The following is a 12,144-nucleotide window of genomic DNA, read 5'->3' on the forward strand; positions in this document are numbered from 1 at the left end:
AGCATTGAAAGGGTTACTTAAATGGAAATTACTGTTACTCAAGCACCTTGGACATCTTGCTATATATATTAGAGACGCTATATAACTACGTCATTGTTGAGATGAAAGATTCAGTTGTGCAGCACAAAACTGTTACAAAAGGATGATCCAAGTAGCAATAAGTGCTGGAATTGATGAGAATCCCACTGCATGATGATATCATCAATAGAGTAAAGTTGATTGAACACAAGCAGGGCACGCAGCCCAACTGGTCCATGCTGGTGATGCTACACGAGCTTCCTCCCATCATAGTTTATCAATCCCCACCAACATACCCTTCTAATCCTTTGTCCAACTTGCCCTGAAATGGATCTATATTAATCACCTCAACCCACTCACTGTGTAGTGAGTTCCACATTCTCACCACCCCCTGGGTAAAGAAGTTTTCCCTGAATTCCCTTTTGACCATCTTATATTTAGAACCTTTGGTTTTTGACACCCCCACAAGCACAAATATGTATTTTTGATCGGCCCCATCAAACATTTTCAAGATCTTAAAGACATCTATCAGGCTACCCCTCAGTTTGCTCCATCTTAAAGAAAAGAGCCATGATGTGGAGATGCCGGTGTTGGATTGGGGTAAACACAGTAAGAAGTCTCACAACACCAGGTTAAAGTCCAACAGGTTTATTTGGTAACACAAGCCACAAGCTTTCGGAACGCTGCTCCTTCATCAGGTGAGTGGGAGTTCTGTTCACAAACAGGGCATATAAAGACACAAACTCAATTCATGAAATAATGGTTAGAATGCGAGTCTTTACAGGTAATCAAGTCTGAAAGGTACAGACAATGTGAGTGGAGAGAGGGTTAAGCACAGGTTAAAAAGATGTGTATTGTCTCCAGCCAGGACAGTTCGTGAGATTTTGCTATCTTTATATGCCCTGTTTGTGAACAGAACTCCCACTTACCTGATGAAGGAGCAGCGCTCCGAAAGCTGTTGGCCTCTGCCACCAAATGAACCTGTTGGACTTTAACCCGGTGTTGTGAGACTTCTTACAAAGAAAAGAGCCCCAGCCTCTATCTTTCAAACATTTTTTTTTCATTCCTGTTTCTGTTCTTTTGATGAGGAAAGTTCATTCTAATGCTTTACGACTTAAATTGCTGCAGTTCCAAAATTGAGAGCCCGTCATAAAATTCAGAGAGTCCAAGAACAGGTTACAAGACCTTGAATTAGTCAATTGACACTTATAGGAACATATGACCCAGGAGCAGGATTGGGCCTACAAGACTGCTGTTTAAAAGCAAATTACTACGGATGCTGGAATCTGAAACCAAATGAGAAAATGCTGGAAAATCTCAGCAGATCTGGCAGCATCTGTAAGAAGAGAAAAGAGCTGACGTTTCAAGTCCAGATGACCCTTTGACAAAGCTAAAAGACACAGAAAGTGGGAGATATTTATAGTGTAGGGTGAGGGAATGAAAGATGAATCATAGCCACAAAAACAAGGGGAAAGACTAAGAGGTGCTAATGGCAGCCCATGGAGAGAGTAGGTGTGAATGGCCAAACGGCAGAGAAGCTGGAATCAGAGGGTAAACTGCAACAGATGAAGATGTGGGGGGAGGGAGAGATGGGTGGGAGGGAGGTAAGATAACAGAAAATTGGGGAAAGGGGAAGCAAAAGGGAGAAAAATAAGAAACGGGGGGATAAAATAGGGGAAAAGAGTGGGGGGAAGAAAAATAAAGAAAAACAATACAAGAAATAAAAGGTAGAGAACAGTTAAAAATTAAATAAAATGAAAACAAAGGGGATGAGGTGGGGTAGAGCTAATCATCTGAAGTTGTTGAATTTGATGTTGAGACTGGAAGGCTGTAACGTGCCTAGCCGGGTGTTTGATCAGATCATGGCCAATCTGGTTGTGGTCTCAACTCTACTTTGCATCTGACCCCATAACCCTCAGTTGAGTTGTCTATCAATAATGTCGTTTATATGGACTTTAGTAAGGCATTTGACAAGGTCTCACATGGCAGACTGGTACAAAAATTAAAATCACATGGGTGCGGCTGGTTAGATGGATGCAGAACTGTCTAGGTTGTCTGACGAAGGAGCATTGCTCTGAAAGCTTATGGTATTTGCTACCAAATAAACCTGTTGGACTTTAACCTGGTGTTGTGAGACTTCTTACTGTGCCTAGGTTATAGAACACAGAGTGTAGCGATGGAAGTGTGTTTTTCAGAATGGAGATCTGTAGCTAGTGGTGTTCCGCAGGGATCAGTGCCGGGACCTCTGTTGTTTGTAGTATATATATAAAATGATCTGGAGGAAAATGTGGGTGGTCTGATTAGTAAGTTTGCAGATGACATGAAGATTGGTGGAGTTGCTGATAGTGCCGGGATTGTCAGAGGATACAACAGGATAGAGATAGATTGGAGACTTGGGCACAGAAATGGCAGATGGAGTTTAACCCGGACAAATGCGAGATGATGCATTTTGGAGGATCAAATTTAGGTGTAAATTACACTAAGGCAGAACCCTCAGGAACATTAACATATAGAGGGATCGGGCGTGCAGGTCCACAGTTCCCTAAAAGTGGCAGCACAGGTGGACAAGGTGATTAAGAAAGCGTACGGCATGCTTGCCTTCATCAGCCGGGGCATTGAGTACAAGAGTTGGCAAATCATGTTGCAGCGATACAAAACCTTGGTTAGGCTGCATTTGGAGTATTGCGTGCAGTTCTGGTCACCACACGACCAGAAGGACATGGAAGCTTTGGAGAGAGTGCAAAGAAGGTTCACCAGGATGTTGCCGGGTCTCGAGGGCGTTGGCTATGGGGAGAGATTGAATAAACTAGGATTGTTTTCACTAGAAAGACAGAGGCTGAGGGGGAGACCTGATCGAGGTCTACAAAATTGAGAGGGGTGGATAGCCAGAAGCTTTTTCCCAGGGTGGAAGTGTCAGTTACAAGTGGGCACAGGTTCAAGGTGAGAGGGGGAAAGTTTAAGGGAGATGTGAGGGGGAAGTTTTTCAAGCAGAGAGTGGTGGGTGTCTGGAACGCACTGCCAGAGGAGGTGGTGGAAGCAGGAATGTTAGCAACATTTAAGAGGCATCTGGATGGGTCCATGAATAGGGAGGGAATAGAGGGATACGGACCGAGTAAGGGCAGAAGGTTTTTTTTAGTTTCGTTGCAGCATCATGATTGGCATGGGCTTGGAGGGCTGATGGGCCTGTCTCTGTGCTGTACTTTTCTTTGTAATAATCTGACGAACTCAGCCTTGAATAAATTCAATCACCCAGCCTCTACTGCTTTCTGGGAAAGAGAATTCACAGACGAACAACCCTCAGGGGAAAAAATCCTCGTCTCTATCTTAAAAGGAAGACTCTTTATTTTATGTAATTGTCAACTCTAACATTAAATTGCACAATGTTTGCAGCGGTTATTTTGTATGAAACCACAATGTTCAACGGTGCACACTTTACATGTCACCACAAAGCTGACCATCAGCTCCCGGGACAGAGAAAACCTTCTTAAGAAATCTCAGAACCAGGTGGTGATAGATTATCACATATATTGAGTTTCTTATAAATATTTAAATATGACGCAACTGATAATGCCTCCCCGAATTTGGCACAAGTTAAACTGAAATATTCTAATGGTGAAACATGAGGCAACCTGAAAACAAACATTTTCTGGAGCAATGTTTTTTCCCCCTCACTAAGCCTTGCCCATTTTCTCTATGCGCACTCAGAGTGAATGTGTTTACCCCACATCTGTTGATACAAGAGAAATGATGGCATGGTTATATAACAGCACTGATAAACGTGTCTAGACATGGCTGTGAATTTAATTCTCGCAGGATAAAAATTCCATTTTGCCAGCAAACAGCAGCATCTTGGTCCTGAGTCAAGCCATTTGTTTCCCTTCACCCAAACAACAGAATTAATATCAGACCAAAATATTTTAAGTGTCAAGACTCTGAAATAGGGAAATTGATTCTCTAATAAACTCAGGCTTGTGCAGTCTAATCCCGAGGATTGAAAGTTATTTTCTGTACAAAAGCAATTTGGAGTTATTCAATGATTTGAATTCAGCCATGTGAACAATACAGGAAATTAGGAATTTTTAGAGAAACAGACTAGATCAGACCATTTGAATTAGGCTACTTTGAATGATATGCAGACTGTATACGAAAGTACACTGAGCATACAAATTAATGCTCTGCAATTGAGTATTCAAGTACTTGGAAATGTCTGAACTAGTTACAAAGAGAGGTGTGTAGAATTATACTTTGTATAGTAGAACAGATTTCTCTTTTTGACAATTAAACCCAAATTTCATGGTCCAGATTTTCCCGCAGTGTTACTGACATTCCAAGTTTAGTTGTCTAACACACCAATCTTAAAATCAATAACTTCTTTCATATTTTCCTGCAATTTTTAAAAGTCGAATACATCACAGGAGAGGACTGAAGCAGCACGACCATTCATTCCCAGAGGCGTGAATATCCAAGCAGGGCAGTAGCTGAATATCTTAAAACTGGCGTTCACCAATTTGAAGCAGCAATGTTTCGCAAGTCAGGTAACCATCAATGCCAACTACAAGCAGCGACAAATCTGCCAACCACCCACTCCCCAGGAGAGAAGGTTGTAGCACAAGCACATACCCAACTGACATTCAGCCACCAAAGATCTGTTCACAGCAAGACACAGACTCCTCAAAATGCTGCACTGAAATTAGCTATGATTTTGCCAATACAATTGCATGCCCAGCCACAGGGAACAAGGAAATAAATTAGCCTTAAAAATCTGCAAAAATGGCCTTGAGTGGGATGTTAGTGCTGCAGGAATGCAATATTTTCCAAGTTTTTTTTGTGCTACATATTTGTATCAAGCACCTGCATGTCAATTATATGATGGGTCGCAGAGAATTGTTCCTGTCAACTACTCTAACATGCATTAACCTCAAGGACAGTGCAACCCACTTTCATTCCCCACAACAGCCACTGAGTGAATCTGCCCAGTGTGCACCCGATGGTGGCCAGTCTGTGCTGGGAATTGGAAAAAAGCAAAAGACCGGAGTTTAGTAATAAGTGACGTGGTTACATTTAGATTGCAAATAGGCACCTTGAGTGAACAAGCAGCACAAACAAGAGGAAAGACTAACACCAAAAATCTACATCATGTTAGTGTTAAGTTGCCATTATTAAATCACCGTATGGTTTAGTCTGAATGCAAGTGCATGATACACAGGGCTGTTGCACGTTTAGATACAGTATGTGGGCAATGGTGTTGATTTTGTCTAGCTGTACAGGAGCATAAGGATAAATGAGGCTTAGATACATGTCTGGTACGCAGGAGGCAGGGGGTGAGGGTTGGTGGGAGAAAGGTAATATCCATGGCCCACAGGATCGGGCCGTGCAGCAGAAGAGGGTGATTTGGCATGTCATGCCTTTGTAAGGTGTGTCCAATTTAGCCCAGACTGCACACTTTCCTGCACAGCCCTGTGATCCATCATCCAATAACCCTTTTGACATTGGGGAAAAACCCTCATTTCTTATTGCACACTGCCCCCTTGAGGAAAGGGAGATCAGTGAGAACATAAGTCCTCTTTCTTACAATCTTGCTAGCTCGTAAGTACACAAAGAAATTCAGTGTAAACTCCCAGGTTACATAGAGCCCAAACAACCTAAACATAAAACACAGAAACCCAGGACAGTGCTTCAATCACTCAATGCAGTTAGAGAATATAGCTCAATTCAAGGCAAGAGAAAAGAACCCTGCTGCAACAAGCAAATGGTCTCTGTGCCAAATAACTTACCCGTCTGTTGATCTTATCTCCCTGTAAATCATACAGCAAAAATGAATATAAAGAGAGACTTAAAATAATAATGTTAATCAAAGACTTTTTCTCATGTTGCACCTAATACTTCCAAGACGCTGGAGGCCAAAATCTCTTTTTATTGCTGAATGTTGTAGAACGGGGCTTGAAAAGCCAAATGGCCTCCTGCTCAAATTTCCCATCAAACACTGATCAGTTACTTTCCGCTTTTCCAAACATGTCACCTGACCCCAGAGTATTTCCCAAATGCTTCAGCTTTCAGAATTCTTCTGATGGAATTGACTCTTTCTCTCTCTACAGAAGCTGCCTGACCTGCTGAGCGTCTTCAGCATTTTCTGTTTTCATTCTACTTGTATTTTACTGGCCAGTTTCCACAGAAAGTGCCTGTTGCCTTTCAGCTTATATCAGCTAACACCTGCACACTTGGCAGCAACTGTAAAACTTCTGAGGGCCAATTGTTACCTCCAACACCTTTGGACTGCCATTGGGGACAAGCTTACAATATTAGCATGGTAAAACTATGTATAGAAGCTAATAGCTCTACTGATGAACGAAAGCACTGGACAGTTGCCTGTACTGCACCAACGCAAAATCTTGGATTGCATAGAACTGACAGTTGCACGGAGTGCAGATGGGGTGAGTCTGATGGGAAGGTAAAGTCATCAGGTGATCCATAGGCTGCTCTTTGAGGGAGAGCTGAGTGGTGCTGATTTAATACGAGGATCACCACACCTCAGACGAGGGATAAGGTTGAGAAGGACAGCCTTCATGAATAACCTCAGTGGGTACAGGAATTGGCACTTTTGTACGTGTGCGAACGAACTGACTTGGTGCGTTTTCAAGGACACACTAAACCTCAAACGCCATCAAATCAGACGATCTGGTCATTGTTACATTGCTGTTTGTGGGAGCTTGCTGTGTACAAATTGGCTGCTGCAATTTTCGACATTGCAACAATCGCTACAATTCAAGTGACGATAATTCCTGAGATTGTTAGTTTTTCTTTTACAATCACATTGGTGGCTACCAGGAAAAGCGATCTCTGCTATAACTGACAGTCGAAATGCAAAACTGTAGGATCTGTTGGATAGTGGAGGTTAGCAGGGACTGATCACAGAGTTGAAATGATGATAGGGAGAGTCCGATCTGGCGGGGCTAAGGAGGCAGGGAAACCTGGCTGGCTGCGGTTAAAAATAGAACCAGTGGACAGGCTCATTAAAACATTCCAGCTACTGACCTGTCTTCATTAGTTGTCTGTCCTCCCTCCCCCATTAAAATTGTTAAAGGCAGATTGGATTCAAGTTTAGCATTGTTAACTACCACACAAAACCAAATCCACTGGCTTTGGGGGAAGGGGATTAAAATTACGTAGCTGAATGCTACTGTAAGGTTCATTGCTCTCAAAATAGAACGCTGGAGTGAATTATAGGAGAGGCTGCAAATCAGAACTTGGGGCTAGTTACAGACAGGTGAATTAACGGATTGGAGACAGCATAACTAGTTTCTGAGTGGGGAAAACTGAAACACACCGAGTAAAATTGCTTTAAGAACGAAATATGAGCAGGAGTAGGCCATCTAGCCCCTCGAGCCTGCCCCGCCATTCAATAAGATCATGGCTGATCTGATAGTGGTTTAGTTCCACTTACCCGCCCGTTCCCCATAACCCTTAATTCCCTTATTGATCAGAAATCTATCTACCTGTGACTTAAACATATTTAACGAGGTAGCCTCCACTGCTTCAATGGGCAGAGAATTCCAGAGATTCACTACCCTCTGAGAGAAGTTCCTCCTCAACTTTGTTCTAAACTGACTCCCCCTTATTTTGAGGCTGTGTCCTCTCGTCCTTGTTTCCTTTCTAAGTGGAAAGAATCTCTCTGCCTCTATCCTGTCGAGCCCCTTCATTATCTTGTATGTCTCTATAAGATCTCCCCTCAGCCTTCTAAACTCCAACGAGTACAGGCCCAATCTACTCAATCTCTCCTCATAAGCTAACCCCCTCATCTCCGATATCAATCGGGTGAACCTTCTCTGTACTCCCTCCAAGGCCAATATATCCTTCCGCAAATAAGGGGACCAAAATTGCACACAGTACTCCAGTTGCGGCCTCACCAGTACCTTGTACAATTGCAGCAAGACCTCTGCTTTTATACTCCATCCCCTTCGCGATAAAGGCCAACATTTCATTCGCCTTCTTGATCACCTGCTGCACCTGCAAACTGAGTTTTTGTGATTCATGCACAAGGACCCCCAGGTCCCTCTGCACAGTAGCATGTTGTAATTTTTCACCATTTAAATAATAGTCCATTTTACTATTATTCCTTCCAAAGCGGATAACCTTACACTTGTCAACGTTATACTCCATCTGCCAGATCCTCACCCACTCACTTAGCCTATCCAAATCTCTCTGCAGACTCTGTGTCCTCCACGCAATTCGCTTTCCCACTCATCTTTGTGTCATCCGCAAACTTTGTTACCCTACACTCGGTCCCCTCCTCCAGATCGTCTATGTATATGGTAAAGAGTTGAGGCCCCAGCACCAACCACTGCGGCACGCCACTAGTCACCAACTGCCAACCAGAAAAGCACCCATTTATTCCAACTCTCTGCTTCCTGTTGGATAGCCAATCCTCAATCCACGCTAACACTTTACCCCCAACTCTGAGTACCTTAATCTTCTGCAGCAACGCTTTGCCCGTCACAAAAGCACATTAGACTGGTAGGAGGTACAAAGTACCTCAACTGTATAAAAAAAAGTCTTTAAATGTATTAAACGGTCTAAGTTTACCAGGAGTTGTTCATGTGTTTTACGTTTGTGTTAAGTTTGTGTTAAGTTTAACCAGTCACCTGCAGCTCAAGACAAAATAAAATTGCCGGCAGATTACAGCAATTAGAATCAGCCCAGGGGCAAACTAAATAAATGTGGATGGATTGGGATAGAGGGATGTCTACACTTTGACTAAGATTCAGCAGTTAGGATTATGGCAGAAATACACTTCCAAAGCCCCTGCTGTCTTGTCACTTTTTTATTCATATTTCTGCATTAGCCTTTGACATTATGGACCGATGTCCATCGATCCTAATCCATTTGCTGATCTCTCTACTACAATACAATTCAGAATGTGGCCAGTGGGTGGCAGTTTGGAGCTGATTTTCCTCTTGTCTCCCTGTTCCACCCTCACCTTCAACTGATTGATGGGAGTTCCTTCTTTCCTTTTTCACTCAGCCGATATATTTTAATTCCCCGATGTTTCTTCTCACTTACTAACATCTCCGGACTCCCAGATCCATCTCTCACTCAAGGACTTCCAGGAACATTTCACCTTGATGCTAGTCACTTGAATATTGACAGACAAACTAAACCTTATCCAGTTAAATAAACCAAGCGCCTATACGGTCAGCTTCACAGATAACAAGCAATATAAAGAGTATTTCGGAAATAATTTTACTGGATGGGCCGGTGATATTGTTTATAAATTGCTTTTAACTGCAGAATAAATGATTATTTAATGGAGGAAATGGTGATTTATGCTTCCTTCTTTATTACCCTGCAACTTAAACTGGCAATAAAATTATCTTGTCCAAGTCCTGAACAGAACAATGCAATGCCCCTTTCTTATTTATTTTATGCCTCAAATATAATTGTTACCGACACAAATACCACAAACAATAACTCCAAATCTTACTCACCTCAAATATACATTACAGGCATCCAGAAATTGCCATTTCACAAACCAAACACTGTTTTCCATCATGAATACACAAGAGGATGGTTTCTCAGAAAAGAGGGAAACCTTGATGTCAGTAGTCTTTGGATATAAATTGCGTTATAAACACCAAGATTACACAGTTTCCATTTATAGACCAGTTACTTTTACCCTTCTGGAAATGGATCGAGTACCTGGAAGCGTAATACAAACTCCGGTATTCCCACTGAGATTTATTGGTAAAGTGCATTTTGTGTAGCTTACATAATGTTACAGCGCAGCGACAGGCCATTCAGCCCAACTGCTTCATGCTGATGTTCTGTGCTTCATGAGCTTTCTCCCAACCTGTGTCATGTACCCTTCGCAGCATAACCTTATAGTCCTTTCTCCCACCGGTACTTTAGGACTCCCAATAAAATGCATCACAGCTTTTTAACCTCAACATTCATCATTAATGACTTTAACAAAAATCTGAGAAGATTTAACAGGTTAATCATAGATGTCAACTACAATTAACTGCTGCCCTTAAAATAAGGTCAACTATCTTAAAAGGAATGGGGGCTGAAGAAAAACTACAGAAACTTAAACTTCATTCCAGGAACACAGCATTTAAAGAAACCATATAAAATATATTAAGGGGAGCCATCCTTTAGCACTACTCATAGATAGGTTAGATTAGAATGGGTGTTGTGTGTAGGTTAAGTATATGGAGCTAACAGTATTACTCACTACTCAGGTCTTGTGCTGAATTCTGACCCCACTAGTGAAAGGATAACGTGCCAGCACACTCACTCTTGAGGGACATTAGACATTTTCAGTATAAAAATTTGAACCTTTGAAAAGTTGGAGCCTCTGCTCCAACAGAAACAATCTCTGTGGCCTTAATGGTTGTGCAAGTTGTCAGTTTACACTCAGTGGTGCCAAACAGCACCAGTGTAGAGTAACATTACTGTGATGGACACCCCCCCATTTATATCCTCACAAACCCACGCACCAGCCACATCAAACACTCTCACATTTTCAACAGCTGGGGAATTTTATAGCAATACGAAAACAGTAATTTTAACTCTTAAAAATGTCAAAGAGAGGCTGATCTCCAGCCCTGCCCTCTGAACAATGATGGTTCAAGTGAGCTAGCAATGAAACAAATGGAAATCTAGGGTACAGAAAAGATTTACCAGGATGTTGCCTGGTCTGGAGGGTATTAGCCATGAGGAGAGGTTGGAGAAACTTGGTTTGTTCTCACTGGAACGACGGAGGTTGAGGGGCGACCTGATAGAAGTCTACAAGATTATGAGGGGCATGGACAGAATGGATAGGCAGAAGCTTTTTCCCAGGGTGGAAGAGTCAATTACTCGGGGGCATAGGTTTAAGGTGCGAGGGACAAGGTTTAAAGGAGATGTACGAGGCAGATGTTTTACACAGAGTGGTGGGTGCCTGGAACTCGCTGCAGGGGGAGGTAGTGGTAGCAGATACGATAGTGACTTTTAAGGGGCATCTTGACAAGTACATGAACAGGATGGGAATAGAGGGATATGGTCCCCGGAAGGTTAGGGGGTTTTAGTTCAGTCGGGTAGCATGGTCAGTGCAGGCTTGGAGGGTCGAAGGGCCTGTTCCTGTGCTGTAATTTTCTTTGTTCTTTATAACCAGTGGAGTCTGGAATGAAGGTGACTTATAGAAAGAATAGAAATCATAGAAACCCTACAGTGCAGAATGCGGCCATTCGGCCCATCGAGTCTGCACCGACCACAATCCCACCCAGGCCCTCCCCCCACATATTTACCCGCTAAGCCCTCTAACCTACGCATCTCAGGATTCTAAGGGGCAATTTTTTGTTTAACCTGGCCAATCAACCTAACCCGCACATCTTTGGACTGTGGGAGGAAACCGGAGCACCTGGAGGAAACTTATGAACAACTTATGAACTTATGAACAACATCCTCCACAAGCCAGTGACTTCACTCCTCTCTCAAGCATCGCCCATTTAAAAATGTCATCGCTTTATAATTTCTTCAGCTTAATCCAATGGGCACGTGCCTCCCTCTTTCCTGGTCGATTTTGGAAAGGTGGAGAAATGATTTGACTCTGGAAAAACTTGAGAGAGCAGAAATTTGCACCAAAATCAAAATTAATCGGCAGGGTGGAATTAAACACGGTGCAGCGCCAACACACCGCTCTACGCTGACTCTGCGATTTCCTAAAATGGTGAACATTGATATCGGAAACTCAGAACATTAACCTGGACTACAGCTCAGGAGCCCAGAATTCAGCTTATAGTTAGTAATGTCCACAACCTCGTACCTGAGACAGGATGTTGGTACATTGCTGGAGCAGAGAGACTGGAGGATTACCAAGGCTGGTTGCCAGCTGTACCCTGAGCAGCTGTTCCTTCTGGAGGGAGTTATCCTGCAAGGCATGTGCCAGGGCCACAGCAGCACACCAGTTAGAGAGTGAATCTGTGGAGAAGAGGCCCCCACACAGCAGCTGGCCAGCTGAGATGGAATTGGCTGAACAAAGAAAGCAAAAAGACTCGTTAGATTTGAACAATGTATAAATCATCATGAACTGGGATGAGACACAAATAAAAATGAAACATTATTATTCTTGAAGGGCAATAATTTTGGCAA

The 12,144-nt window shown here is 42.8% G+C and overlaps 1 protein-coding gene across 8 annotated transcripts in view; it reads right to left on the minus strand.

The window, feature by feature from the left end:
• The window catches only part of uso1 (USO1 vesicle transport factor), a 78,273-nt gene that overhangs the window by 22,985 nt on the left and 43,144 nt on the right, over positions 1 to 12,144 (minus strand). For 4 of the 8 annotated variants that reach the window (XM_078204211.1, XM_078204014.1, XM_078203779.1 and 1 more), the window contains 2 exons: positions 11,819 to 12,024; positions 5,793 to 5,813 (listed from right to left, as the gene is read on the minus strand). In XM_078204211.1, the coding sequence (XP_078060337.1) occupies positions 5,793 to 5,813; positions 11,819 to 12,024 (227 nt within the window). The remainder of the gene's footprint in view (positions 1 to 5,792; positions 5,814 to 11,818; positions 12,025 to 12,144) is intronic. The other 4 variants (XM_078204154.1, XM_078203893.1, XM_078204088.1 and 1 more) reach the window with 1 other exon arrangement.

Source organism: Mustelus asterias, chromosome 1 (genome assembly GCF_964213995.1).
Source record: "Mustelus asterias chromosome 1, sMusAst1.hap1.1, whole genome shotgun sequence".
In the NCBI taxonomy this organism is placed as follows: Eukaryota; Metazoa; Chordata; class Chondrichthyes; order Carcharhiniformes; family Triakidae; genus Mustelus; species Mustelus asterias.